Source organism: Molossus molossus, unplaced genomic scaffold (genome assembly GCF_014108415.1).
Source record: "Molossus molossus isolate mMolMol1 unplaced genomic scaffold, mMolMol1.p scaffold_m16_p_14, whole genome shotgun sequence".
Classification (NCBI taxonomy): Eukaryota; Metazoa; Chordata; class Mammalia; order Chiroptera; family Molossidae; genus Molossus; species Molossus molossus.
The window spans coordinates 271,262-296,299 of NW_023425349.1; the positions used below are offsets into that span (position 1 = coordinate 271,262).

At 60.3% G+C, this 25,038-nt stretch overlaps 1 protein-coding gene across 2 annotated transcripts; it reads left to right on the forward strand.

The window, feature by feature from the left end:
• Positions 1-5,570: 5,570 nt before the first annotated feature.
• On the forward strand, positions 5,571-23,904 carry UBAC1 (UBA domain containing 1). Of its 2 annotated transcripts, none has more exons than XM_036261210.1 (10): positions 5,571-5,895; positions 10,439-10,559; positions 11,281-11,354; positions 15,240-15,347; positions 16,340-16,442; positions 16,870-16,978; positions 17,437-17,668; positions 20,290-20,376; positions 20,951-21,089; positions 23,334-23,904. In XM_036261210.1, exons 1-10 carry the CDS (start codon positions 5,758-5,760, stop codon positions 23,447-23,449), a joined length of 1,227 nt encoding a protein of 408 aa, XP_036117103.1. In that variant the 5' UTR covers positions 5,571-5,757; the 3' UTR covers positions 23,450-23,904. The 2 variants fall into 2 exon arrangements, with proteins under 2 accessions (XP_036117103.1, XP_036117102.1); XM_036261209.1 differs by having other exon boundaries at positions 5,736-5,895; positions 16,340-16,484.
• The last annotated feature ends 1,134 nt before the right edge of the window (positions 23,905-25,038 follow it).

Sequence of the window (25,038 nt, forward strand, 5' to 3'; positions counted from 1 at the left end):
TCTCCTGATAGGCTGTCCCTTCCTCCTGGCCGTCCAACGTCGTGCAGCCGGTGAGCGTCACAGGGAGGACTCGGCCTGCAGCTGGGGGTCTCACCACCACCTGCCCCACTCGGAACCAACACAGGGCGACACAACCACAGGCACAAACTGAGGACGCACCGCGGGCTCCTATCAGACGGACTGGAAACAACAACTGTGGCAAGGACGCGGAGTCGCCGAGAGCCCTGTGCAGCAACAGTGGGAGGGAAAACGGGGCAACGGCTGTGGTGGTCCCTGAAAAATTGAACACAGAATGACCACAGGACCCAGCGACTCCACCTCTGAGCTCGTCCTCCTAAGAACTGAAAGCAGGTCTTGAAGAGACGTCTGCACAGCCAGGTTCTCAGCGTCGCTCACAAACCAAACGTGCCAACCACCCGAGTGTCCACTGACAGAGGAATGACACACAGAATGTGTCTGTTCATGCAAGGGAATATTACTCAGCCCTGAAAAGGGAGTCCCGACTCCTGCTACAGCGCGGATGAGCCTGGAGGACATGGTGCTGAGTGAGAGAGGCTACTCACAGAAGGACAGTCCTGTGTGACCCCACTCACGAGGCCCCTGGAGGACTCAGATCCACAGACAGGAAGTGGACAGTGCTGGGGCTGGGGGAGGGGTGGGAGTGGGTGCTTCCTGAGACAGCTGGGAGGGTAGAGAGTCCTGGAGAGGACGTGTGTGCTGTACCACAGTGAGCGTCCCTGCAGCTGCCGAGCCCTTGGACGTGGTTACATTGGTAAATTGTGTATATTGCACCACGATTTTAAACGTGAAAATTTAAAAAAAAAACAGAATGGTGAGGAGTTCGAGGAGCGGTGTGAGACAGGAATCCACCGGCAGCCTGTGGCTGGAGGGACCAGGCTCCAGGAGGCTGGCCCGGTGCCAGGGCAGTGTTTCAGCACCTCGGAGAGAGACACGGCTGCACCTGGACCGCAGGGCGGGAGCCTTGGGCCGGGGCCCAGCAGCAGGCAGTGCAGGCCTTTCTGAGGTCAGCCTGCTCCTGGCTCCGGGGAAGCAGGGAGGTGCTGGCTGGGACTTGCAGGACTTTGCATGTCTGGCTCTGTAGAGCTCCCCTGGCCATGGGAGGCTGTTCCTTCCTGAGACTGCGGACCAGGGGCCACCCCACCCCATAGGACGGAAGGGATGTTGTAAAAGGCCCTCGGGGGTCTGGGTCCCCTGCACTGAGTCCCCCTCCCCCATGACCTTGGGAGGGCTCCAGTCCCTCTCTGGGCCTCTTTTTTTTATTTTTATTATTTTTATTTTTTTTCTTTATTGATTTTAGAGAGAGAGGAAGGGAGAGGGAGAGATAAAAACACGGATGAGAGAGAACATCGATTAGCCGCCTCCTGCATGCCCCCCACTGGGGATCGGGCCCACAACCTGGGCATGTGCCCTGACTGGGAATCAAACCGGTGACCTCTTAGTGTATGGGTCGACGCTCAGCCACTGAGCCACACCAGCTGGACCAGGGCCTCTTTTTAAATTAAAAAAAAAAAATGTATTGAGGTGACATTGGCTAATACAATTATATAGGTTTCAAGTGTACGATCTATGATACTCCGGGCCTGTCGACTCCACCCACAGCCACCAGAAGTGCCCATTCGCGCCCACAGCAGAGGGCTCAGGGGGAGGAAGGTCTGTTTCCCACCTGTGCTCTCCTGTCTGAGACCGGACACCCATTCTCACCCAGGGCGGGGTGGCCCCGCTCCCAGGGGCGTTCGTTGTTCGACAGGGAGTCAGGGTGTGCTGCTGGCCTTCAGCGAGGGGCAGGACGCGTGCATGCGCCAGCTCTGCCCCTGAGGACCCTCCCGAAAGGGCGGGTGGTGTCCCTGTGACAACTCGCAGGAAGTTGCACAAATGCCATTTCAGCGAAGAGCACACAGCCTTCCAGAAACCAAGCCTCAGGCGGCCCCGGCCACGCAGGCTGGTAAAACTCCTCTGGCCCCGAGTCAGTGTGTGTCACCCGGGGTCACCGATGCCTTCACCCAAGGTTTGCGCCCGCGGTGCTGGCATAAGGGTCAGTGCTCAGAAACACTAACCCCAGAAATGTGACTGATCAGTCCCATCCCCCAGCCTGCGTGCCACGCTGTGGCTGCCAGCAGAGGGCGCTGTGGGCCCTCGGAAGGCCAAATCCCATCTTTGCATGGAGAGTAAGGAGTGAGTGATTCCCTGGGAGGAATTCCCGCACAATGTTCCAGTGTGAACTTGTGTGGCGGCCCCTTCAGGCCCCCCCAGTCTGAGCTCGTTCATTCATTCATTCATTCATTCATTCATTCATTCATTCATTCATTCAAACAACTGAAACCTGGCAGCTGCTTGCCATGAGCCCTGTGTCCTGAAAATAAGACTTGTTGTCAAGGAAGGAGGGTAGAATAAACACGAGGGTGGGGGGGAGTGGATAGGAAGCCCTGGGCTCTGACCTGCCCCTGCCAGTGGCCTGAGTGTGGGGGGCACCAAGAGGACCCCAAACTCAAGCCTGGCAGAGGGGTGGCGGAGTGGCCAGATCTCACGCTGAGGTGGTGAGACTTGTGGCCCGGCCCACAGAGGGGCTGAAGAGATGCAGGGGCCCAGGGTGCACCTGGCTACAACCTGAAGTGCCGAGGGCTGGGCAGGAAGGCCGGGCACCCCCAACCTGTCCCCTGCAGGGCAGGACTGGCTCCCAGGAGCTGTGTGGCTGACCAGAATGGTTACTGTCATTCCACTATTTGGGGGCCTGGAACATTCCTATTCATGACAGCAACTTAAAAGTGAAATAATAAGTCTGTTCTTTGAAAAGGCAAATTGCAACGCCGGAATATTCATGAGCCGTGACTGGGGGAAGTGCAGCCAGAGATTGTCATTTGGTTAAGTCAGCAGTAGGGGAGGTTAGGGAAATGGGTCTGTCAGTCTGAGGAAATGGGTGATTAATACTTTCCTGTTTGCAGGGCCCGAACGGGTGCATTTAATGTAATAATTAATTAACTTTGGGGGCCACTTGGATTTTCCGGTTCCGGAGGCCTCGCTCCACCCTGTCCCTGCCCTGCACACATGCAGCTCTGATCCCTGGACCCGGAGGAAGCCTTGGGAGCTGGGGAGCTGGCGGGAGGCTTGTGTGGAGCAGGCACAGGCCCACACCCCACACTGGGAAATGCTCAGGACCTCTCCTGGGGGCTGAGTAGGGTGCCCCCAAACTCAAGTGCACCCGGAACCTCAGAATGACTTTATGTGGAATCAGGTCTTTGCAGGTGTCGTTAGTTAAGCATCTCAGGATGAGGTTCTCCTGGATGAGGGTGGCTCTCAATCCAAGGCTGCTATCCTCTAAGAAGAGAACTGAACACTGGGACCCAGGGAGATGCCACAGAAGACGGGGCAGGCCAGGGGACCTTGAGGGGTCTGGTGAGAGGCCTGGGGCGACCCTCCCTCACAGCCTCCCAGGGAGGCTGCCGACACCTGGATTGTTGGTGCCCAGAACAGGAGAGAGTAAATCCCTGTTACTTGATGCCCCTGGTCTGTAAGACTTTGTTCCCACCACCCAGGACACTCCTCCACTTGGTGACCATTAGAAGGTGATGCTGGAGGCCAGATGAGGAGGGCAGGGGGCAGGATGTGGGCCCAGGACCTGGCTTTTGCTGGGAACAGGATAAGTGACCAGATGCTGCTCCTCCTCTCTCTGGGTCTGGGGTCTCCCACGGCAGGGGTGGGGCTGGAGCCTTGAACCCACAGGGGTGGTGGGGCTGCTTCCTCTTGGAGTGCCTCAGTCCCCCCACTCCACTTCCTCTCGAAGCCTGGTGGGCTTCTGCTCATCCTTCACTGCCCGGTTCCATTGTCTTCCCTTGGGGTGCTGACCGAGCTCTGCGTCCTCAGAGTGTGGAGCACACACCCACGGCCAGGCTCCCAGCAGGGGCCCTGGAGAGGGTGCTTGGAGCCCGCCGACTGGTCGCCTGCCCTTTCCCAGTCCCGGGCCTGCCCAGCAGGACTGTGGCTCGCCTCTGCCCTCTCCTGGCCGCCTTGAGGAACTGCTGGCAGCTGCTGTTGGAGGATTCGGGGTATCGCAGGGCTGGGACACTGGCGACCAGGAGAACCAGGGCAGGAGGCCCCTGGGCCAGACTTGGAGTGCCCTTTGCTGGGTGACCCTCCCAAGCCTTCCCAGCTTGGCTGATGGCTGCTCAGGGTCCAGGGGATGAGTCAGTGGAAGTGAGGAGACCATGGGAAGGGGGGGTCATCCCCTTGGCTGCCACCACCCAAGGCAGCTCAGGCTCTTCCTGGAGACTGTAGGTGCTGGGTGGGAGCCAGGGCCTGGTGGGCTCTGCCAGCTCTCCTGGACTCAGCCCTGTGCATCCAAGTGCCTCCCGGCAATGTCCACTTGGATGCCCCCCTGCACACCCAGGTAACCATGGGTGCAGAGCTCAGCAGGCTTCCCACCCCACCTTCTGACGGGCGCCCTGCCACCCACGCTGGGAGCATGCGTGTCCGTCTTGATTTTGTTCTTATTAACCCAACCCCACCCCGCTCCCTGCTGGCCCGTGGTCTCCTCTGTCCTGCGACTGTGCCATAGTACGTCTGTCTCCTGCAGAGAGCCCCTTCCCAGGGCAGGATCCCCCCTCCAGCCTCAATCATTGCTGTTTTCAGCGAGTGGCCGGTCTGGCTCAGGGTGACAAACTGGACTTGGACGTGGTCGGAAGGATCACATGGGGAAACTGGCCGTGTGTCCAAACTGGTGTGAAGAGTCGACACCTGAAAGTGACGGATGCGGAACCGGGTCCCCAGGGAACAGGACCTGTGCCGCGTTTATCTGTGCTCAGTACAGGTTTTTCGAATGAATAAAATGAGTGAGTGCAGGTCAGTCACCCGGGCGGCAGCACTGATATTTGTCTTCCGGCAGGAAGTGGGTGTGTTGAGTCCCTGGGCTGTGTCCTTCCCTAAAGGTGCCCATAGCCCGGCCTGAGTGTAGTCAGCAGCTCTGCACCCGCGGAGGCCGGATCGGGGAGGCTCGGGACGCGGGAGACCCGCAGGCTAACAAGTCCCCAGGTGCTGCTGCCGCTTCTGGTGTGGGGACCAGAACTGCTCAAGAGCAGTGCTCCCCGAAAGAAACACAAGAGCAGCCACATGCACAATGTAAAACCTTCTAGAAACCACCTCTTTTGAAAAGTATACAGAGACAGGTGATATCAATTTCAATATATTTTACTCTACCCCAATGCACCCAGACCACTATTTCAACATGTAGTCAATATAAAAACATTTATGTATTTTACATGGTTGCTTTCCTGCTAACTCTGGGAGATCCAGGGTGTATTTTACACTTGGAGCCCAACTCAAAACGGGCCAGCCACCTGCACGGTCCCGCGCGACCAGCGTGGCCCTGAGCTGCGAAGCGCGGGCCGGCAGGTGCAGGAAGAGGGGAGCGCCAGGAGGACTACATCTCCCAGGAAGCACCGGGCGCCAGCTGCGGAGCACTTCCGGCGCGGCGGTGGGAGCGCGGCGGGACCCGGAGAACCACAACTCCCGGCATGCCCGGGCACGCCCTGTGACGCACTTCCGGCGCTGCGGCGACAGCGCGCCCCCGGCGGCTCGGCGGCGGAGGGAGGCGACAGCTCAGGCCGCTGCGAGTGACAGGCGGCCGGCGACAGAGCCGGGGCGGGGCGGCGGCGGCCCGCGAGCGAGCGCGCGGGCGGCCTGGCCCCGCCCCCGCCCGCCCTGCCCGGTGACCTTCAGGGCCCGGGCGGCGGCGGCGGCGGCGCGATGTTCGTGCAGGAGGAGAAGATCTTCGCGGGCAAAGTGCTGCGGCTGCACATCTGCGCGCCCGACGGCGCCGAGTGGCTGGAGGAGGCGACCGAGGACACCTCCGTGGAGCAGCTCAAGGAGCGCTGCCTGCAGCAAGTAAGGCGGGCCGCGGCCCGGGCCTCCCTCCGTCCCCGCGCGCGCCCCTTCTTCCGTTTGTCCGTCCGTCCGCCCCTGCGGCCCGGGCCTCCGTCCCGCGTCCCAGCCTCCGTCCTGCGCCCGTCCCTTCGTCCGTCCGTCCGTCCCTGCGGCCCGGGCCTCCGTCCCGCGTCCCAGCCTCCGTCCTGCGTCCGTCCCTTCGTCCGTCCGTCCCTGCGGCCCGGGCCTCTGTCCCTGCGGCCCTGCCTCCATCCGTCCGTCCGCTCCTCCGTCCCTGGCCTCCGTCCCTCCGTCCCTCCCGTCCGCTCCTCCGTCGGTCCCTCCATCCCTCTGCCCCTCCGTCCGTCTGTCCTTCCGCCCGGGCTGCGGCAGCACCCCCTGCTCTCAGCCGCCCCTTCCCGACCCCCAGCGCCATCTGGAAGCTCCCCAGCTGGGCCGAGCGCTGCACACTCCGGGTCCCGTTGAACTTCCTCCACCGGAGGGGGGATCGGGAGGGAAGTCTCCGGGGCCAGGGCCTCTTGCTTCTCCAGCTTTGCGCGCCTTTGCTTTGTGGTGAGGCTCCTGGTTTTCCGGCGGCTCCCCGGGAGCTGGGAATTCGTGCCCGAGGAAGAAGTGGGGAGGGCACGCCTGCCCTGCAGAGGGGCCTCAGGGCTGGAATCACTTAAAACAGGGCCCGCTCCCCGCGGCCTTGACGTGGATCAGTGGGTAGGTCCCAGGGGAAGGAGCTGCTACCAGAGAGCCACTTTTAAAGTTTGTTCAGGTGAAAGTCTCCTCCTATAGTGCGGTCCTTGGGTTGCTCATTTCCCAGCGGGTTCTTGGTGGCTTTGCCTCCAGCTTCTCCGCCGTGTTGGGGGGAGAGTGACACCTGTCTGAGACTCTGGCTGCCAAGGGAAACTGGACACAGCCTGAGTCTTGTTTCCTGCCCAGAGTTTAGGTTGAAGAGGCTGCACTCAGCCTTGTAATGTGTCCACGTGGTTCCCCGTGACAAGGGGTTTTGTTAAAACAGTGCTAAGTGTCCTCTCTGAGGATCGACTTCCAGTTACGGCAACTACCCACAGAGAGGCTTTTGAGTCACCCAGTGAGGGCGGCTCTGGGGATGTGTGCTGTCTGGGCCCCCAGCTCCGTGGGGAGGAGGACTCCTGCTCTGCCTGAGGACCAGGGATGTTGGGCATTCCGTTGGTTTTCTTCTGACCCACTTGGTGTGGTTTCTTTCTTTCTTTTTTAAAATTGACTTCTGCCTGGCTGGTGTGGCTCAGTGGTTGAGCGTCGACCCTGCACTGAGAGGTGGCTGGTTCGATTCCCAGTCGGGACACATGCCCAGGTTGTGGGCCGGATCCCCAGTGGGGGGCATGCAGGAGGCAGCCAGTCGATGTTCTCTCTCATCCATGTTTCTATCCCTCTCTTTCTCTCCCTTCCTCTCTCTCTCAAATCAATAAAGAAAAAAAAAAATTTTTTTTTAAAAACTGACTTCTTTTTCTTTATTTTATTTTTTGTACCACCATTTATTTATCCCCCCTCTACTGTCTTCCACCTCCACCCACCCCCTCACCCTGGCAATCACCACACTGTGCTGTGGTCTCACCCTCTGGACAGCCACAGGACAGCACTAGGTGGGAGGCCGGGGCTCCAGCATCTGGCCTGTGGGAGCCAGGCACCAAGATGTCGTGTCCTCCCCCACCCAGGAAGGAAGCTCCTGGAGGGTGGGTTCTGGTCCCCATGGCCAGGGCCAGGCTCTCAGTGGGCCCCAGACTAGCATGTGGTCTCACAGGATAAGTGGAGAGAGACTGGCAGTCCAGACTGGCAGGGACAGACCTGCGAGGCAGGCAGGGGGAGTCTGTGGGTAAAACCATGTGGCGTTTATTTCAACTCATTTACATAACTGTTACGTTTTATGGAGGGGAACAGGAAATGAGGGGTGTTGGATTGACTGGAAGATGCTTGCCGCTGGATTTCAGGAGCACTTGGGGCTAATTAGGCGGCCCCGCTCAGTATGAGGTTCGTTCTTTTGTTCCCGCCGGTATTGAGATGTGTCATTTGGGATTTTCCGGGCATATCCTACTTTATGTGGAGATTGTATCGCACTCTGAAGTCTGTCCGGGTGTGGGGGGTCTGACCCCAGGGGAGTGTCACACCGAAGGGCTGACGTAAATCAGGGCTCAGAGCCGAACTGTCAGAAAGTGTGGCACCTCCGTGCTGTCCATCAGAGGCCTTAGGCAGCAGAGGGGATTCTCAAGTTGTGCGCTTGAATGTCACCCTGGAAACCAGTCCCTGAATGTCATGCTGCCCGGCTGCTGGGTGTGTCTGAGCTCATGTTCCTCCTCCCAGGGTTCCCCTGGTGCGTGCTAAGCTGGTGTCCCTTCCTCCTCCCTCCCCTCTCCTGGGCTGGATTGCTTTTTGGAGGGTTTATTACCGGCACTCTGAAAGAAGTTAACACCGTTGTCGCCACTCCCTCTTTGGTTTGGCACAAATGGGGATCACCGTGGTTGTCTCTAGCTCCCTTGCCTGGGAGGACAGGAAGGGACAAAGGGAACCATCTTGTGTAAGGTCTGTAAAGGAGTTTAGTGACTTTAAGGAAACGACACCTGTGCTGTGCTGGGGTGTCCGTGTCTGGGACCGTCCACGGTGTTGCAGCACATAGCGTCGTGCCAGCGGCGTTTCCTAGGCTGCGTGAAGGTGTATCTTCAGATGACCAGTTGCATCAGGTGTCAGAGACACTCCAGCCCTGTTCTGGGGAGGAGCAGGTTCGGTAGGTGTCAGAGCCTCCCTGCCCCAGCCGTGGGCTTTGTGGGCGTTGTGTGGCTGTACCCTGGTTTGCTCAGGCTTCTGCTGAGAACAAAGAGACCGAGTGAAGGCATGGAGCATCTTGCGGGCGTCTCTCTGGCGTGCTGGTGACATGTGGCAGGCGTTTGCTCAGGAACCAGCGTGAGGTTGTTTTGGAAACCTGTGCTTCATAGACTGTATTCTGAACTTACCAAACCCACTGGCCCGCGCATTTTGGGATTAGAAGGAGCATGCCCAATAGTTCTGGGAGCAGAGCCATTGTTGAATTCTAGGGAAGAGGCGGGTGGTTCTCTGCACTGTCAGTAACAGTGGAAGCGTATCTTACTATGGGCTGCCGCCCCCAGCCCCCACCTTGCCAGTTTGTGAGCATGGTGATGGCCCCGGAAGCCTCTGATCCCTGTCTTTCTCCGTGTCAGAGACGGAAATCCTGTTTACTCCGGGTGCTGGCTGGGAAGTGAAGCAGGCACTGAGGTTCCATTCCTGATGAGCAGCTGCTGTCTGAGCCTCCACGGGGGCCGAGGAAGGTGATGAGGGAGCTTCCGTCGGGTCAGTCCACTTGGACACAGGGAAGGCCACAGGACCCGGGGCTGAGGCACGTCCTGAGTGATGCCGCAGCCAGCCTTTAGCCCGGACAGCGCTCGCTCCCCCCCTCCGCTGCACACACAGGTGCTCCTGCGTCCCCTGGGAGCAGAGCCTGGCTTCCGCCTCCTGGTGCTCATTCCACCCTCTGACTGGGGAAGCACCGGCCCAAGGAGAGGGCCGCTCCTTGTGTGGAGCTGAGGGGAGTCAGCCCAGGCTGCAGAAGCGTCTGGGTCTCACCTGAAGGGTTCAGGTGTGCCTCATTCGGCTCAGCCCGGGAAGGGCCGCAGTTGTCCAGGTGGTGCCATGTTAGGTGTGATGTGCAATGTGCCGCCCAGCGCGCTCCCGAGTCTGCACACCTGGCTGTCAGTGTGTGCTCGCCCCTCAGCCAGCCAAGGAGAGCAGAGCTTGTCGCTCTGGGCGGTGATGCGCAGGCACCAAGTGCGTGCTGTTTTGCAGAGGGCCCTGGTGGGGATGGTGAGCCGGGCGTAGCAGAGGAGGGCAGGGAGCTGGGGGCCTGTGGCTTCAGGGTGCGGGGAGGGGAAGGGATGCGAGTGCATTGGGGTGCGCTGCTGGTTCTGTGCTGCTCTGTCCTGCCTCCAGGGCCTTCTGCGTGTGGGTGAGGTGCTCAGAGGGTCCCGTCCCATGGCCCTGGTCAGTAAGACACACTACGTGTCTGTCCCTTCTGCTCTTCCAGGAGAGGCCCCCCAACAGCACCGGTAGCTTTGGGTCTCTGGCCATTGCTTGGTGAGCCAGAGCTGAGCTGCCTGCAGGTGTCTCCTTGGGGATTTGCGGGGATTTAGTGGCCAGACCCCTGTCCATTGCCCTCTGTGGACCAGCCTTCTCTCTCAGCTGTCTCCCCCTTCTGTGCAGAAAAGAAAACAAGTACACAAAATAGACCTGCAGATTTTCAGGACACCAGGCACCTATTTTCATTTTAAAATTACTCCTCAGAGCTGCAGCCCCGTCAGGAGTCCAGAGTGGGCTGGTGGGCAGATCGCTGGCCGGGGGGCGGCGTTGTGGCATTCCACTTGGCTTGTCAGTGGCCAGAATTCTTTGATTTCCTTTCTTAGCTGGTAGGAAACCTGTCGGATTCCTGGTGTGGCCTGTGGTGCCAGGTTTTCTGTTACTAATATTACAGTTCACTTACTTTCTGGCTTGTAACGTTTGATTTTCCCCCCAGTGTACTCATGGGAACCTAGAAGACCCCAAAAGTGTCACCCATCACAAATTAATACACGCTGCTTCAGAGAGGGTGCTGAGCGATGCCAAGACCATGTTGGAGGAGAACATCCATGACCACGGTGAGCGGCGGGGCTGCGGTGGGGGCGGGGCCAGGCCAGAGGAAGGGCGCCCTGAGTGTGAGTCAGGGTCCACCTTGAGCAGCATCTGAGCAGGAGACCAGCTCTCCTCCCTTTGCTAGCCCAGTGGGCGTGGTGGGACACTGGTGAGAACCAGGAGGAGACCGGCGCTGAACAGGCAGCATCCTCCCAGGAGCCAGTGTGAGCTTCACTTTCCGCTCTGCTCCGGAGCAGACCTCTCAGCAGGCGTCCGGGCGCTGAGACTTGGTTTCCTAATCTCATCAGAGGATGCTTTGATTCTGGGTTCCCTTAAACAGTCTGTTTGGAAAACACAGGGAGTGTCTACAGACCTCCATCCAGTGTGGTGGTCGCGACCAGAGCCAGGTGGGAGCTGCCCCCACGGTGGGCTGTGGTTGACCACAGCTCCAGCCTCACAAACTTCCAGATGGCCCACTGAAGTGAGGGCATTTCGCAAGATCTCACTGGTGTTCTGCACAGTGGTCAGGGCTGGGCAGGTGGCTCCTGGGCCACTGGTCACCTCCGTGACCCCAGCCAGCTCTTGCCCAGCCCGGAGCCTGTATGAGCCAGGGCTGCAGACAGGGGATGTGGCCTCGTGCAGACACTGGTGCAGGAAGCACCCGAGGGAACCCCCGCTTTCTGTCCTTGGACGTCCAGCTGTTCTGTGAGCCTGAACAGTGACCAGCTGGATGGACGTGTTTCCTAGATGTCCTGTTGCTGGTGAAAAAGCGCGCACCGTCTCCACTCCCCAAGATGGCCGACGTCTCGGCAGAGGAGAAGGTGAGTGTCCACGCTGGGAGTTGCGGGTCTGTTGGTAAGAGTCTCGCCCACTGGAGCCCTCAGACACGCGTTGTGTGTGCTCGCTGTGCACAGACCAGGGGGTTACGTCTCGGCTGCATGAGTGGCAGGTGCCTGGCCCAGCTACTGGTCACATGACCGGCCCTGGGACGCCTGGCTCAGCTTAGGGCTGGAGCTGAGGGGCTGCGGGTGTTCTCGTGGTGGGGCCCACAGCCATGCCCTGCAAACCACGGTGTGTCCCCACACCCGTTATGACAGAAAGCTCATTGAGCGGGAGCACACTGCAGGGCAGGGAGGGACGGTGCTGTCGCCTGCCCCGAGTGGGTTCCTACAGCCTGGCCCCTGTCTGGCGCGCACCTTGGGACAGAAGCAGGGGTCCCTGGGTCCGCGTGCGCCTGCGCCTACTTCTGGAGCCTCGGGGTGCGCGCTCGGGTGCAGGAGGCTGTATGCATGGGGTCGTGTGTCCTTCCGTAGGCCTTTTCTGGTCGCACAGGTGGTCCACCCAGTGCCGAGTGTGCTGTTTTAAAGGGGCACTCACTTTAGTTCACAATTTTTCCTTCTCATCTTCAGGTACAAAGTTTCTGATTCGTGCTCTGACGCGCAGGCATGAGCAGGGCACGGGGCTGAGAGGGCCGGGTCCTGCTTCAGGGCCCCCTCTGGGGCGGGAGGCGAGGGAGGGGTGCCTTCGAGTGGCTCTTATCTGCCACCACAGCTGGCCCGGCGCAGCTGCTCAGCCCATCTTGGGGAGACAGACCCGGGCCTGCCTCTGCCACCCTGAGTCTGGCCACTTCCGGGGCTGCTGGGCTGCACGGCCCTCTCAGCCTCCGCCAGGCTCCCAGCCCCTTCTCCACACACGTTTGCAGATTGAGGGTTGTGAGATGCTGGTACGTTCTGGGGATTGTTCATTTTAAGTGGAAACATGTGTATTTAAAAAGTCAAATCGTGCCCTGGCTGGTTTGGCTCAGCGGTTAGAGCGTTGGCCTGTGGTCCAGAGAGACCCTGGCCCCTTTTTGCTAAGGGCACACACCTCGGTTGCAGTTTGTCCCTGGCCCTGGTTGGTCGTGTGGGAGGCAGCCACTCGATGTGCCCTTTTCACATCGATGTTTCTCTCTCTCTCCCCCTCCCACTCTATCTGAACAAAAAATGGAAAAAAAACGTCTTCAGGTGAGTATAAAAAAAAGTCAAATTATACTATAAATTTTTTTTTTTTTTTTTATCCTCACCCGAGGACATTTTTCCATTTTTTGTTCAGATAGAGCGGGCGGGAGAGAGGGGGAGAGAGAGAGGAAGAGAGAGAGAAACATCGACGTGAAAGGGACACATCGAGTGGCTGCCTCCCGCACGACCAACCAGGGCCAGGGACAAACTGCAACTGAGGTACATGCCCTTAGCGGAAACCGAACCCGGGTCTCTCTGTACCGCAGGCCGACGCTCCAACCGCTGAGCCAAACCGGCCAGGGCCTATACATTTTTAATGAGAATGGGTGGCCTCCTCTCCCTCCTGCACCAGGCACCCTGAAGGCAGGCAGCCCGAACCTCTTTCACCTGTTCCTTCAATAACTCTCTTCCCGGCCCATCTCTGAGTCACACCCTGGTGGTCCCGGAGGGTCAGTGCTCCCCGCCTCTGGTCGCTCCTGGGCCGGATGGAGCCTCTGAACCCTGTGGGTCTCAGTCCGTGTCCTGGTGCCACTGAGCATTGCCACGGCCCAAACAGCGCGGCTCCCAGGCCACAAGGTCGGTGAGTTCCGGCTGTCCCCGGGCTGCGTTCCGCTCTGGGGCTGTGTGTGCCGCGGCCCTCGGCCCTGTGTCTCTGGACCGGCATCCAGTGTCTCCTGTGTTGACTCCCACCAGCCAGAAGGGCCTGTCTGGTCAGGTCAGGCCCACCACCGCCACCTTTTCTTAAAGTGGGCTGTGCCGTATGACACGACACCAGTGAACCCATCCTGCTCATGGGCCCAGGGAGATGCAGGCAGGCCTGGGGGCCGACTGCGATCCTCTGGCATCCCGGAAGGAAGGCATTCTGGAGACCCTGCGCTCCAGGCGGGGCTGGGAGTTAGGCAGCAGTATGCCTGAGTGGCCAGGGTGTGGGGAGCAGGTGGGCCAGTGGCCCTGGCCCTCTTCACTGCCCCAGCCCCTCTGGAATTGTTGAGGTTCTCCTAGCACCCCTCGGAGTTCTGAAATGTCATGGTTTGCCTGGCATGTTGAAGCTGGAGTTTCTCATATTCTGAAGTTTTTCTGGGTTGTTTTGGGTAACTTCTTATTTTCTCTTTTCTCATTCGAACTGTTGTCAGTTGGGTGTTGGGGCTGCTTCTGAGGCCCCCTACTTTGTCTTCCACCTGCAGCTGTTCTCGTTGGGCTGGGATATTTCTGTCTCCCGTGGGCTCTTGCTCCCAGCCCGTCTCCCCAGTGCCCTGTCTCTGCCGTGGGATGTGCTCCTGCTGTGCAGGCCCCTGTCCCCACGGCGCTCGCTCCTCCTCTCACCTGTGCTCCTTCGGCCCCTGTCTCTGCCGTGGGATGTGCTCCTGCTGTGCAGGCCCCTGTCCCCACGGCGCTCGCTCCTCCTTTCACCTGTGCTCCTTCGGCCCCTGTCTCTGCCGTGGGATGTGCTCCTGCTGTGCAGGCCCCTGTCCCCACAGCGCTCGCTCCTCCTTCCACCTGTGCTCCTTCGGCCCCTGTCTCTGCCGTGGGATGTGCTCCTGCTGTGCAGGCCCCAGTCCCCACGGCGCTCGCTCCTCCTTTCACCTGTGCTCCTGCGGCCCCTGTCTCTGCCGTGGGATGTGCTCCTGCTGTGCAGGCCCCTGTCCCCACAGCGCTTGCTCCTCCTTTCACCTGTGCTCCTGCGGCCTCTGTCTCTGCCGTGGGATGTGCTCCTGCTGTGCAGGCCCCAGTCCCCACGGCGCTCGCTCCTCCTTCCACCTGTGCTCCTTCGGCCCCTGTCTCTGCCGTGGGATGTGCTCCTGCTGTGCAGGCCCCTGTCCCCACGGCGCTCGCTCCTCCTTTCACCTGTGCTCCTGCGGCCTCTGTCTCTGCCGTGGGATGTGCTCCTGCTGTGCAGGCCCCTGTCCCCACGGCGCTCGCTCCTTCCTTTCACCTGTGCTCCTTCGGCCCGTCTCTGCCGTGGAGGCTCCCTCACACCCCGGCGCCCCGAGGCTGTCCCTCCCTGTGAGAAGCCCTGGGAGAGGCGATGCCGCTGGTGGCTTCACTGCGGGACTGAGACCCGGCCATTGTGCCCTCCCACCCCAAGCAGGCAGGGAGCTGTGCGGGGCGGGGCTCCTCGAGGGTCAGGAAGGCACCATCTCCCTCTGCTGTGCCCAGGCTCCCTGGCTCAGGGCTTCTCCTGTTGGCTTTCTCCAGCGTGTTTTGGGCTGGGCAGGCTGGTAGAGGAGCCCCATCCCAGCCCCTCACCCGCTCTGGGCACTGCCCCCTGCTCGGGGTCTGGCCTGGTCCCTGCAGGCTGCTCCCTCCGCAGCTCTGGGTCTCAGGATTGGTGGTGTCAGTTGGCCTGTTTCCTCTCCTGCCCTTTGTCCTCATCGTTTCTGCCACCGTCCCTCCTTCACTGTGCGCAGGGGCGTCGGGTGCAGCAGGTGGTGTGAGGGCCTGGCTGGCCTCGCCCCCGCCTACCTGAAGCTCCCGCACGTTGGTCCTGCTGTAGCCACGAGAGACAGTGTCCGGCCTGCGCTGCTGCAGTCCTTACAGAGGTGGAGGGTGTGTCCCAAGCAGCCTGTCCTCTGCTGCTGGGGGCGTGTACACACCCTTCAGACCCTCCCCACACACCCGCCTCCCAGGGAGAACGACTGTCCCAGGTCAGAGCTGTTCTTGCCACTTATTCTCACGTTCACTTCTGACTCTGATTACGTTTCTGTGTAGAAAAAACAAGACCAGAAAGCCCCAGACAGAGATGCAATCGTCCGAGCCACTGCCAGCCTGCCGGCCTGCAACATGGACCGGGCCGTGGTCCAGACCAGCATGAGAGATGTGAGTGCCGCTGGGAGGTCCCACCACTGTGGGGGGTGGGGGGGGTGGGGGGGTGGTCCTCATCACCTCTGGGGGGTGGGGGGAGGGGATCCTCATCACCTCTGCAGGGGGCAGGGATCCTCATCACCTCTGCAGGGTGGGGGGAGGGGATCCTCATCACCTCTGCAGGGTGGGGGGAGGGGATCCTCATCACCTCTGTAGGGGGAGGGGTCCCCCTCACCCCTGCACGGAGTCATCACCACTGTGTCGGGGGAGGGAGTGTCAGCACTGTGGGGTGGACTGGAAGTTAGAGGTATTGGGGGAGCTGGATGGAAGAGACATCAGAACTCTATGTACTTTTTGCAACTTTTCTACAAACCTAACCTTTTTCTCAGAAAGTTTTAGGACATTTGAAGGCAGGACTGGAAGGGCAGATGCTTGAACGTCAGCCTGTTCTGTCTGGCGGAAGCCCAGACGGCGGTCTGCACAGGCTCCAGTGACTTTCTGTGGAGCTGTCGGGGAGGAGCAGACTGCTCTGTCCCCTGGACTCCCGCACGCAGGCCTGTGCTGCAGGGAGAGGGGTCACCCCCTTGGCTCGTCCCCCACTCGTCTCAGCACCGCCCCAGCCCTGCTCCATTGTAGCAACAGGCCACTGCCAGGGTCTCTCCCCAGCCTGGGTGTCCCCATGTGGTCTTTCTCTCGATGGCTGAGGCTGGCTGTGGGTCAGAGGGGGCTGCTGATCCCCAGTCCCGTCCGTGGTCTGGGCTGAGCAGGGTCACCAGCGTTCCGTGTGTCACCAGCCGCAAGGCCGTGTGCGCAGCCCTGTGCCGACAGCCCCTCCCCCACTCAGCCCTCCTGAGCTGGGGTCTCTCCCCTCTTCCTTCCCCGGGCCTGCGGGCCTGCGTTGTGGAGTGAAGAGCAGCATAGCTTGGTGCACAGACGTGGGTTAGATGGAGCGCGGCGCCTCCTAGTGCTCCTGGGCATTCGGTGAAGCAGGCCCTTTCCCTCCCCAGTTCCAGACGGAGCTCCGGAAGATCCTGCTGTCCCTCATCGAGGTGGCACAGAAGCTGTTGGCGCTGAGCCCCGGCGCAGTGGAGCTGTTCGCGAAGGCCAACGGTGCGTGCCAGCCGGGCGGTGGGCTGTGGATGAAGGCCAACGGTGCGTGCCAGCCGGGGCGGTGGGCTGTGGATGAAGGCCAATGGTGCGTGCCAGCCGGGGCGGTGGGCTGTGGATGAAGGCCAACGGCGTGCGGTGTGCTGGGCCGGGCGGTGTCGCCATGTTCGGCCCCGTACTCGCCCGCGTCCGGGAGTCTGCCCCGAACCCTGAAGCTGGAACAGGGTTGACGTGGGCAGTGCAGCCTCACCCCACTGCTCCTGGTTGTGCGGGTGAGAGCTGATGGTTGTGCCCTGGTTTTCTGGGGTTCAGCAGAATTACCACAAATGTTTGGTGCTCAGAGGGGCCCTAGGGTTCCCAGGAGCCCCAGAAAGCATCCCTCGAGGGCGGCCCTGCCAGGGCCCCTCACAGGCCCATGTCTCTCTTGCAGCGATGCTGGACGAGGATGAGGACGAGCGGGTGGACGAGACGGCACTGCGGCAGCTCACGGAGATGGGCTTTCCCGAGAGCAGAGCCCTGAAGGCGCTTCGGCTGAGCCAGTACGTCGCGCCTCCTGCCCTGGGTCTCCCGCAGGGTGTCCCTCTGCCCCTCACGCCCCGGTTGAGTTGTTCCTAGTGTGAGAGTTACTTTGTGCAAGCCCCAGGGGTAGCTGGAGCCCGAGGGAAGCCCGCCCCCAGCTGGGGCTCTGACAACAGGGTGCAGGGTTACCTCGTCTCCGCATCTGCATTCAGGCCTCAGACCGCCTGTCACCCAAAGGATGGGCCAGGCCTTGTCCCCTGGCCTTGGTCCTGACCCCTCAGGTGCCCCTCATGGATGGGCTCCCTTTGCTGAGGAAGTGGTTTCTGTGCTCGGGCCTGGCCTCGGGTGGCTGGGGCCTGAGCTCACGCGCACCTGTGTGAAGGCTCATCGCCGGGGCCAGCGCTGCCGCCAGCAGAGTCGTTCAAATCGCAGTGCTTTCCTCGGTGCGAGGGACTGAAAGGCTCTCGTCACCTTTCAGCATGTCGGTGCCTCAAGCCATGGAGTGGCTGATCGAGCACGCGGACGACCCGGCCATAGACACGCCTCTTCCCGGCCAAGCCTCGCCCGGCGTGGCGGGGGCCGAAGCTCCGGCCGAGGCTCCGGCCGAGGCGGCTGCGGGCTCCAGTGAGGATGACGAGGAGGCCAGAGACGAGCTGACAGAAATCTTCAAGAAGATCCGAAGGAAAAGGGGGTTCCGGGCTGACGCTCGGGTACGTGTCTTTGAGCCTGGACTCGGCAGGTAGACCGGCTGTGTGTCCCCTCGAGGCTGCACTGCCTGAGCTGCGTCGCTGGCCCCGAGGGAACCGGGTCTGCAGGGGCTGGAGCTGGGGGAGGCCTGGGCCGGCCTGAGTTCCGGGAGTTCAGCTCCCGTCCTCGCTGGGCCAGGCGGCCGTGGCTCCCTCCGAACAGCCAGTCAGCACATCTTGCCTGCGAGCTCGGGGCTTCTGGTCTCCAGTGCCCACGAGCCGCAGGGTCTGGGGGTGCACCGCACCGTGTGGGATTGCCTGGGGGGGCTGTGGGCCTCACGGCAGGGACCTGGCTGTGGTGGCCAGCTCTCGCTGTCCCCTTGGCTCCGATGCTTCTGTAGCCCTCCTGTTGTCTCCAGCCCAGCCCTGCGAGCCTTCCGTTCTCCCTGGACACTGTCCTCGCCGGAGCCGTTCCTCTCGCACTGGCGTCGGCTCTGGTCCTCGTGTCCTGCTCGGGGCAGCTCTCCCTGGCCTGTTTCTGCGGCTCTAACTCGGCCGCTTGCGGGAGGCCCACCTCGGTGACACAGCTGGCTCCTGCGGCTGAGCGGGACCTGCCACCAGGGCCCCTCCGGGCAGGGCTCGGGACAAGGACCTGGCTTGAGCCCTGATCTGGGGCAGCCTCTGTCCTGCGGAGGTGCCGTCTGTGTCCAGCTCCTCCTTTCTGGCACAGGCCCTTCCTTCTCAGGCCTGGACCCAGGGTCCTTGTGCTGTCTGTGTGGACATCGGACCTGACACTCAGGCCCTGAGCCTATGCCCTCTCCCAGCTCCCCCTTGTACCAGCTGGGCTGTTCCTTCTTAGTGCCTGTCACTTGGGGATTCTCCTTCCTGTGAGATCCCTGTGCACTTCGAAGCGTGTGGTGGAGAAGAAAATGTGTCTCCAGGTCTCCAGGGCCGTGTCCGGCACAGGAGCCCATTTGGAATGGGCGCCGCTCCCTGGGGCCTCCCTGTCGCCGTGGGGATCCTGCCAGGCGCTTGTGGGGCCGTGCGGGCCAGGTCGGTCTGCTCCGTGTGGCCCCGCGAGGGTGCCTTCCCAGCAGTGCCGTCCGAGTGCTCCTGTCCGCCGCCCCGTCCGTGGGTGTGCCCTCTGCAGCAGCTGCTGCGAACGAGTCAGGGCCTGAGGGCCGGGCCTTTGCCCGCTGCCTCTGATCTGTATGATGGGGGAGCAGCCCCTGAGCTGCCCGCTTAGGGGCCACCCGGTCCTGCGGGGGTGCCACCGTGTGCAGGGCGACGGTGGGAGAGCAGGGCTGCGACGGGAGCCCCACCCCCGGCCGTGGACAGGAGAGCCCTGGGCGCCAGGCCCCTGTCCCAGGGCTCCCGTGAGGGGGCGTCCCTGTGTGTCACCACTTGGAAGTGTGGGTGTCTTCCCAGGCTGAGACAGCAGGGTGGAGAGGACGCCTGCCCAGTTCAGCAGTAGGATCCAGGCACTTTCACGTGACTCCCATACGGGACTTCATTCAGCGCGACCTGCAGGGGAGGGGCCGGGGAAGCCTGTGGGCCGCAGGACGAGGAAGCACGGGCTGGGAGCTCGCAGAGCAGTCGGGCGCCTCAGGCTCTTTCCCGAGTTCTCTTTGGAGCCTCTGACACCCCGTCTGGCGGAGGCCAGGGAAGGCCGCATCCCGCACAGGACGGCGTCTGTGCACAGGCGCTGCGGGTCAGAATCAGGCCGTGAAGGATGGCAGGATGTTGGGAGGAAAAAAGGCTGTGGGGACTTCAGGACAGTGTGATTCGACTTTCAGAGAATTAAGAGAAGCCCTTGAAAACTTGAAGAAACCTTGTCCTTTTTTTAGAAACACAGTTGAGTCTCAGTGAAGTGAGCTCTGGCCGGTTTGGCTCAGCAGTTAGAATGTTGGCCTGTGGTCCGGAGAGACCTGGGTTCGGTTCCCGCTAAGGGCACGCACCTCGGTTGCAGTTTGTCCCCAGCCTGGTTGGGTCGTGTGGGTGGCGACCAGTCGATGTGTCCCTTTCACATCGATGTCTCTCTCTCTGTTCCTCCCTCTCCCCCCACTCTGTCTGAGGGTAAGTGCAGAGAAGACAGTGAGGGGAGGGGCATGTCCTCCAAGGAGACTCGCGGCCGGCTCCATCGCTCCAGAGGTTGGCTGCGTCAGGCACGCAGGGGCCTAGGTGTTGTTACGTATGAGATATTTAAAATTAATTTTACTTTCATTTTTCTTAAAGACAGAATGTGAAGGAAATTCCCTTTTTCACAAAAAAGGTTTTCTTACGTCTTTCTCTGACACCACCCTCCTGGGGTGAGGCTCCCCGGCTAGGCCTGTGGGGCTGGGGGCCGGTTCTGTCCAGACCGCTCGGCCTGCCCTGCAGGATCCACAGCGAGCCGCTGCCTCTGCGCCTGGTACGCAGCGTCCCACCCACTGGTCTGGTCTAGCCCAGGGCAGGTCGCCCACCCCCTCCCTCTGAGGCCTGCGGTGGCCAAGAAACCTGTGGGGAGAGCGGAGAACAGCCATCCAGTGTCCACAAGAGCCCCTGCCCCGTGGTGCCCGTGAACCCGCCCTGAGGGCCGGAGTGCGGCTCCGGGGTTTGCTCCACGTCCCAGCGCCTGGCACTGAGGGCTCTGGCTTCTCCCGCAGGCCGTCATTTCCCTGATGGAGATGGGGTTCGACGAGAAGGAGGTGATGGACGCCCTGAGAGTGAACAACAACCAGCAGAGCGCCGCCGTGAGTCCGGGCCGGGCGTGCGAGCCTCGCGGGGGCTGCTCCATGTGGGGCTGTCACAGGCCGCTGCTGTGCAGGAACGTACACGTTCTCTGAGTGTGCACTTCACTTATGTGGTTGCACTCATTCCGAGACAGAGTCCACCTCGTGAACACACGGCGGCTGCTGATGGCGCTGACCCTAGGGTGTGCTCAGTGGGGGCTGGAGACGCTCGCTCCGGGCAGCAGAGCTGGGTGAAGGGGGCAGGACCGGGCGGCTGGCTGCAGGAGGGGCCATCCTGGGAACGCCTGCCCCGGACTCCTCCCCTAGAACAGGTCTCGGCGCTGTGTGTCTCTTCACGTCTGCGCAGCGTTGTATGGGGGTTGCATTGCGCCCCATTCAGTAACCGGGGAGGTTGCAGCTACTCAGTTGACCCCTAGTGCCAAGAAAATCAGTGGCACTTCCTTCCTCGCCAGCCTGTCCTAACTCCAAGGCCCGGAGTCACTTTGCGGTCTTGTCGGGCCCTGCCAGCGAGATGCCTGCTCGATGGTGACGGTCCCCAGAGGCGCTGATAGCACCTGCTGTTCTTGTCTCGCAGTGCGAGTGGCTGCTGGGGGACCGGAAGCCCTCCCCTGAGGAGCTGGACAAGGGCATCGACCCCGACAGCCCCCTCTTTCAGGCCATCCTGGATAACCCCGTTGTGCAGCTGGGCCTCACCAACCCGAAAACACTACTAGGTATGTGAGCCTCCTGCATGCTGCTGGTGGGACCCGCCCAGAACACGCAGATGTTCCCGAGTGATAGACACCGCGGCCGCGCCTGGGAGCGGTCCCTGCCCATGAGCCTCCTCAGTGTGGCTCCCTCCTGAGTCACCGTGGGGCCGGGAATCAGGTTCTGCTTGTGGTGAGCAAGCTCCCGGGCGATGACTCTGCAGGCAGGTGCAGTGGGTCGTCTGTCCAGAGCGGGCCGCACCCAGCAGGCTGGGAACAAGCAGGTGCAGTGGGTCGTCTGTCCAGTGCAGGCTACACCCAGTGGCTGGGCCCACGAGCGGAGGCGTCTGCATCTGCTCTGGTGATGGTGGGGCGCTGCTTTGGCATCTTTCTGTCTGTGAAATAGAATATACGTCCAGAAGTATGTAATAAACATACAACTCTTGTAACTTTAAGGAATGATAGTAAAATAAATGAGTACACGCCTACCATTTGGCTTTAAAACAAAACACTGTTTAAAAAGCCAAGAGCATTCATTCCAAGCCTTCAGGAGCCTCTGGGCGTCCTGACTGCCCCCACCCAGTGCCCGTTACATGCCCCCGATCGGGAATTGAACCTGTGACTTCTTGGTGCATGGGCTGGAGCTCTAGCCTCTGAGCCAAACCAGCCAGGGCTGCTTTATTTTATTTTTCCATCATCATTTCTCGCCTCTGTGCTCTCTCCCACCCCCACCTCCGCAGTTACCACCACACTCTTGTCAATGCCCATGGGTTCTCTCTGTCTTTTACTTTTTGCTAAATCCCTCCAACAACCCCGCTCCCACCAGAGTGTGGAGCAGTTAAAATGGGGCCTTTTTTTTTAATTGATATTTTAGAGAGAGAGGAAGGAGGAGAGAGAGAAATACCAATGTGAGAGAGAAACATCAGTCCGCTGCCTCCTGCACACCCCCTACTGGGGATCGAACCTGCAACTTGGGCATTGCCCTGACCCAGAATGGAACCGGTACCTCTCAGCCCATGGGATGATGCTTAGTCCACTGAGCCACATCAGCCCGGCTGAGTTTTTTTTGTTTGTTTGTTTTTTATCCTCACCTGAGGACATTTTTTCATTTTTTGTTTAGATAGAGCAGGAGGAAGAGAGAGAGAGAGAGAGAAACATCGACGTGAAAGGGACACATTGAGTGGCTGCCAAAGGGACGCATTGAGTGGCTGCCACCCACACGACCAACCAGGGCCTGGGACAAACTGTAACCGAAGTACATGCCCTTAGCAGGAACCAAACCGGGACTCTCTGGACCGCAAGCCAACGCTCTAACTGCTGAGCCAAACCAGCCAGGGCCTGAGCCAAACTGGCCAGGGCCTGAGTTACGTTTTTAATGTGCATTTTCTTTAAAGTCTTGTTCTTAAGATCAAACATTCTGAGTTTTCCAATCAGATATCATCATCTTTACAACAGTGTCTTTGTATGTGAGTCTCTTCTTCATCTGATCACTGTCAGGGCAGGATCAGAAGTGAAATCGCTGAGTCGTGGCCCTGTTTTTAACATCCCTGATAGCTGTGGCCCAGAACTGCTGTGCCCAGGACAGTGTGCCAGTGTGTGTGCAGGCCCAGGACTGCTGTGCCCAGGACGGTGTGTTAGTGTGTGTGCAGGCCCAGGACAGTGTGCCCAGGACGGTGTGCCAGTGTGTGTGCAGGCCCAGGACGGTGTGCCAGTGTGTGTGCAGGCCCAGGACAGTGTGCCCAGGACGGTGTGTTAGTGTGTGTGCAGGCCCAGGACAGTGTGCCAGTGTGTGTGCAGGCCCAGGACAGTGTGCCCAGGACGGTGTGCCAGTGTGTGTGCAGGCCCAGGACAGTGTGCCCAGGACGGTGTGTTAGTGTGCGTGCAGGCCCAGGACAGTGTGCCCAGGACGGTGTGCCAGTGTGCATGCAGGCCCAGGACAGTGTGCCCAGGACGGTGTGCCAGTGTGCGTGCAGGCCCAGGACTGCTGTGCCCAGGACAGTGTGCCCAGGATGGTGTGCCAGTGTGTGTGCAGGCCCAGGACGGTGTGCCAGTGTGTGTGCAGGCCCAGGACAGTGTGCCAGTGTGCGTGCAGGCCCAGGACTGGTGTGTCCAGGATGGTGTGCCAGTGTGTGTGCATGTGTGCGTGCCTGTGTGTGCGCGTGCGTTTATGCACATGTGTGCACTCGTGTATATGTGTGCGCACGTGTGTGTATGTGTACGTGAGTGTGTGGAGCGTGCGGTGGTCACTCACCTGGCTCTGTTCTCCCTCAGCATTTGAAGACATGCTCGAGAACCCGCTGAACAGCACGCAGTGGATGAACGACCCCGAGACAGGGCCGGTCATGCTGCAGATCTCCAGGATCTTCCAGACCATGAACCGCACCTAGGCGGCCTCTGCCCTGTGGCCCCGCGGCTGCTGGGAGGGGGGGTCCCCAATGGGCCCCTGATCCTCAGCCAGTTGTGGGGACAGTGTGAAGACCCCCTGGCTCCGCTGGGCCGAGAAGGGGATGGGCCGGGGCTGGAGGGGACCCTGCACCTAAGCCCGGCCCTGGCTGCCTGCTCCGGTCTTACTGCTTAGACACTGCTGTGCCACAGTGCTGCCCGGCCTCCGACAGTGTTCACAGACGGGCATGGAGGGCTGCCCGCCCGGCCCCTGGGCTCTTGAAATGCTACTTGAATGGACCCGTAGGCGCTGCTTGTAGTCACCTGCTATTGGGAAGGTGGTGTGTCCCAGTCCAGTGTTAGCATCACGCACACTCGGTCGGGTAGAGGATTCACGGATGACTCTTCCTCCATGAATAAATCTTTCCTGTCCTCTCCGGGAGCGTGGTTCTTACTCGAATGCCAGGGACGCGGTGTGTGCGCATCCTGAGCAGTCTGCGTGCTCACCACCCACCCAGGTGCCTCCCGCCACCACCATATCATGTTTCCCTTGTCAAGGGACCAGCAGTCACTGCAGCTGGGTGCTGTCCTGGTCTCTGATGGTGGAGTTGGAGCACCCACAGACTGCCCCCTGCCCTGCCTCTGACTGCTTTTTTAAAAAATTGATTTCAGAGGTAGAGAGGTGGGGCGGGAGAAACGTCGATTTGTTCCACTTTCTTGCACATTCATTGGTTGACTGCTGTATGTCCTGCCTGGGATTGAAATTGCAACCTTAGAGCATGGGGTTGATGCTCAGACCAGCTCACCTGCCCAGCCAGGGCAGCCGTTTTGAAAACACTGCCTGTAATTTAGAATGAGAAAGCATGCCCTACTCCCTGCTTTTTTGAACTCTGCTCATTATTTATTGTTTAAGGGAGTTGGTTGGAGACAGGCTTTTTTGTTTTGTTTTTTTAAATATGTCTTTATTGATTTTTTTTTATCCTCACCCGAGGACATTTTTCCATTTCTTGTTCAGATAGAGTGGGAGGGAGAGAGAAGAAGAGAGAGACAGAGAAAAACGTTGATGTGAAAAGGACACACCGGGTGGCTGCCTCCCGCATAACCCATCCAGGGCTGGGGACAAACTGCAAGTGAGGTACATGCCCTTAGCGGGAACCAAACCCGGGTCTCTCTGGACCACAGGCCGATGCTCTAACCACTGAGCAAAACCGGCCCAGGCTCTTTATTGATTTTTAGAGAGAGAACATCGATTGGCTGCCTCCTGCATGCCCCACACTGGGGATCTGGCCCACAACCTGGGCATGTGCCCTGATCGGGAATGAACTGGCGACCTCTTGGTGCGGGTGATGCTCAACCCCTGAGCCACATGACGGGCTGGAGACATGTTCTTTACACTTCTCTTTGGAAGCACCCCACCTGCCCGACCTGCCCTGGGTTAGCTGGGCTGCCATCAGCAGGTCGGGGACCACGTGAGCCCGAGCTCAGTGCTCACCTGTCTCCGCTGGGCGAGGATGTGGGAGGGAAGTCCTTCGTTTCAGAGAGCAAGGCTTCCCATTGTTCCTGAGGTTCAGATGCGAATCTTCTGTATGGAAAT

Excerpts from the sequence above, each read along its gene's own strand:
- UBAC1 (XM_036261209.1), top strand. The coding sequence starts at position 5,758 with ATGTTCGTGCAGGAGGAGAAGATCTTCGCGGGCAAAGTGCTGCGGCTG. Across the intron at positions 10,560-11,280 it reads GGAGAACATCCATGACCACG|ATGTCCTGTTGCTGGTGAAA; the intron begins GTGAGCGGCGGG and ends CGTGTTTCCTAG. Across the intron at positions 16,485-16,869 it reads GCTGTGGATGAAGGCCAACG|CGATGCTGGACGAGGATGAG; the intron begins GTGCGTGCCAGC and ends TCTCTCTTGCAG.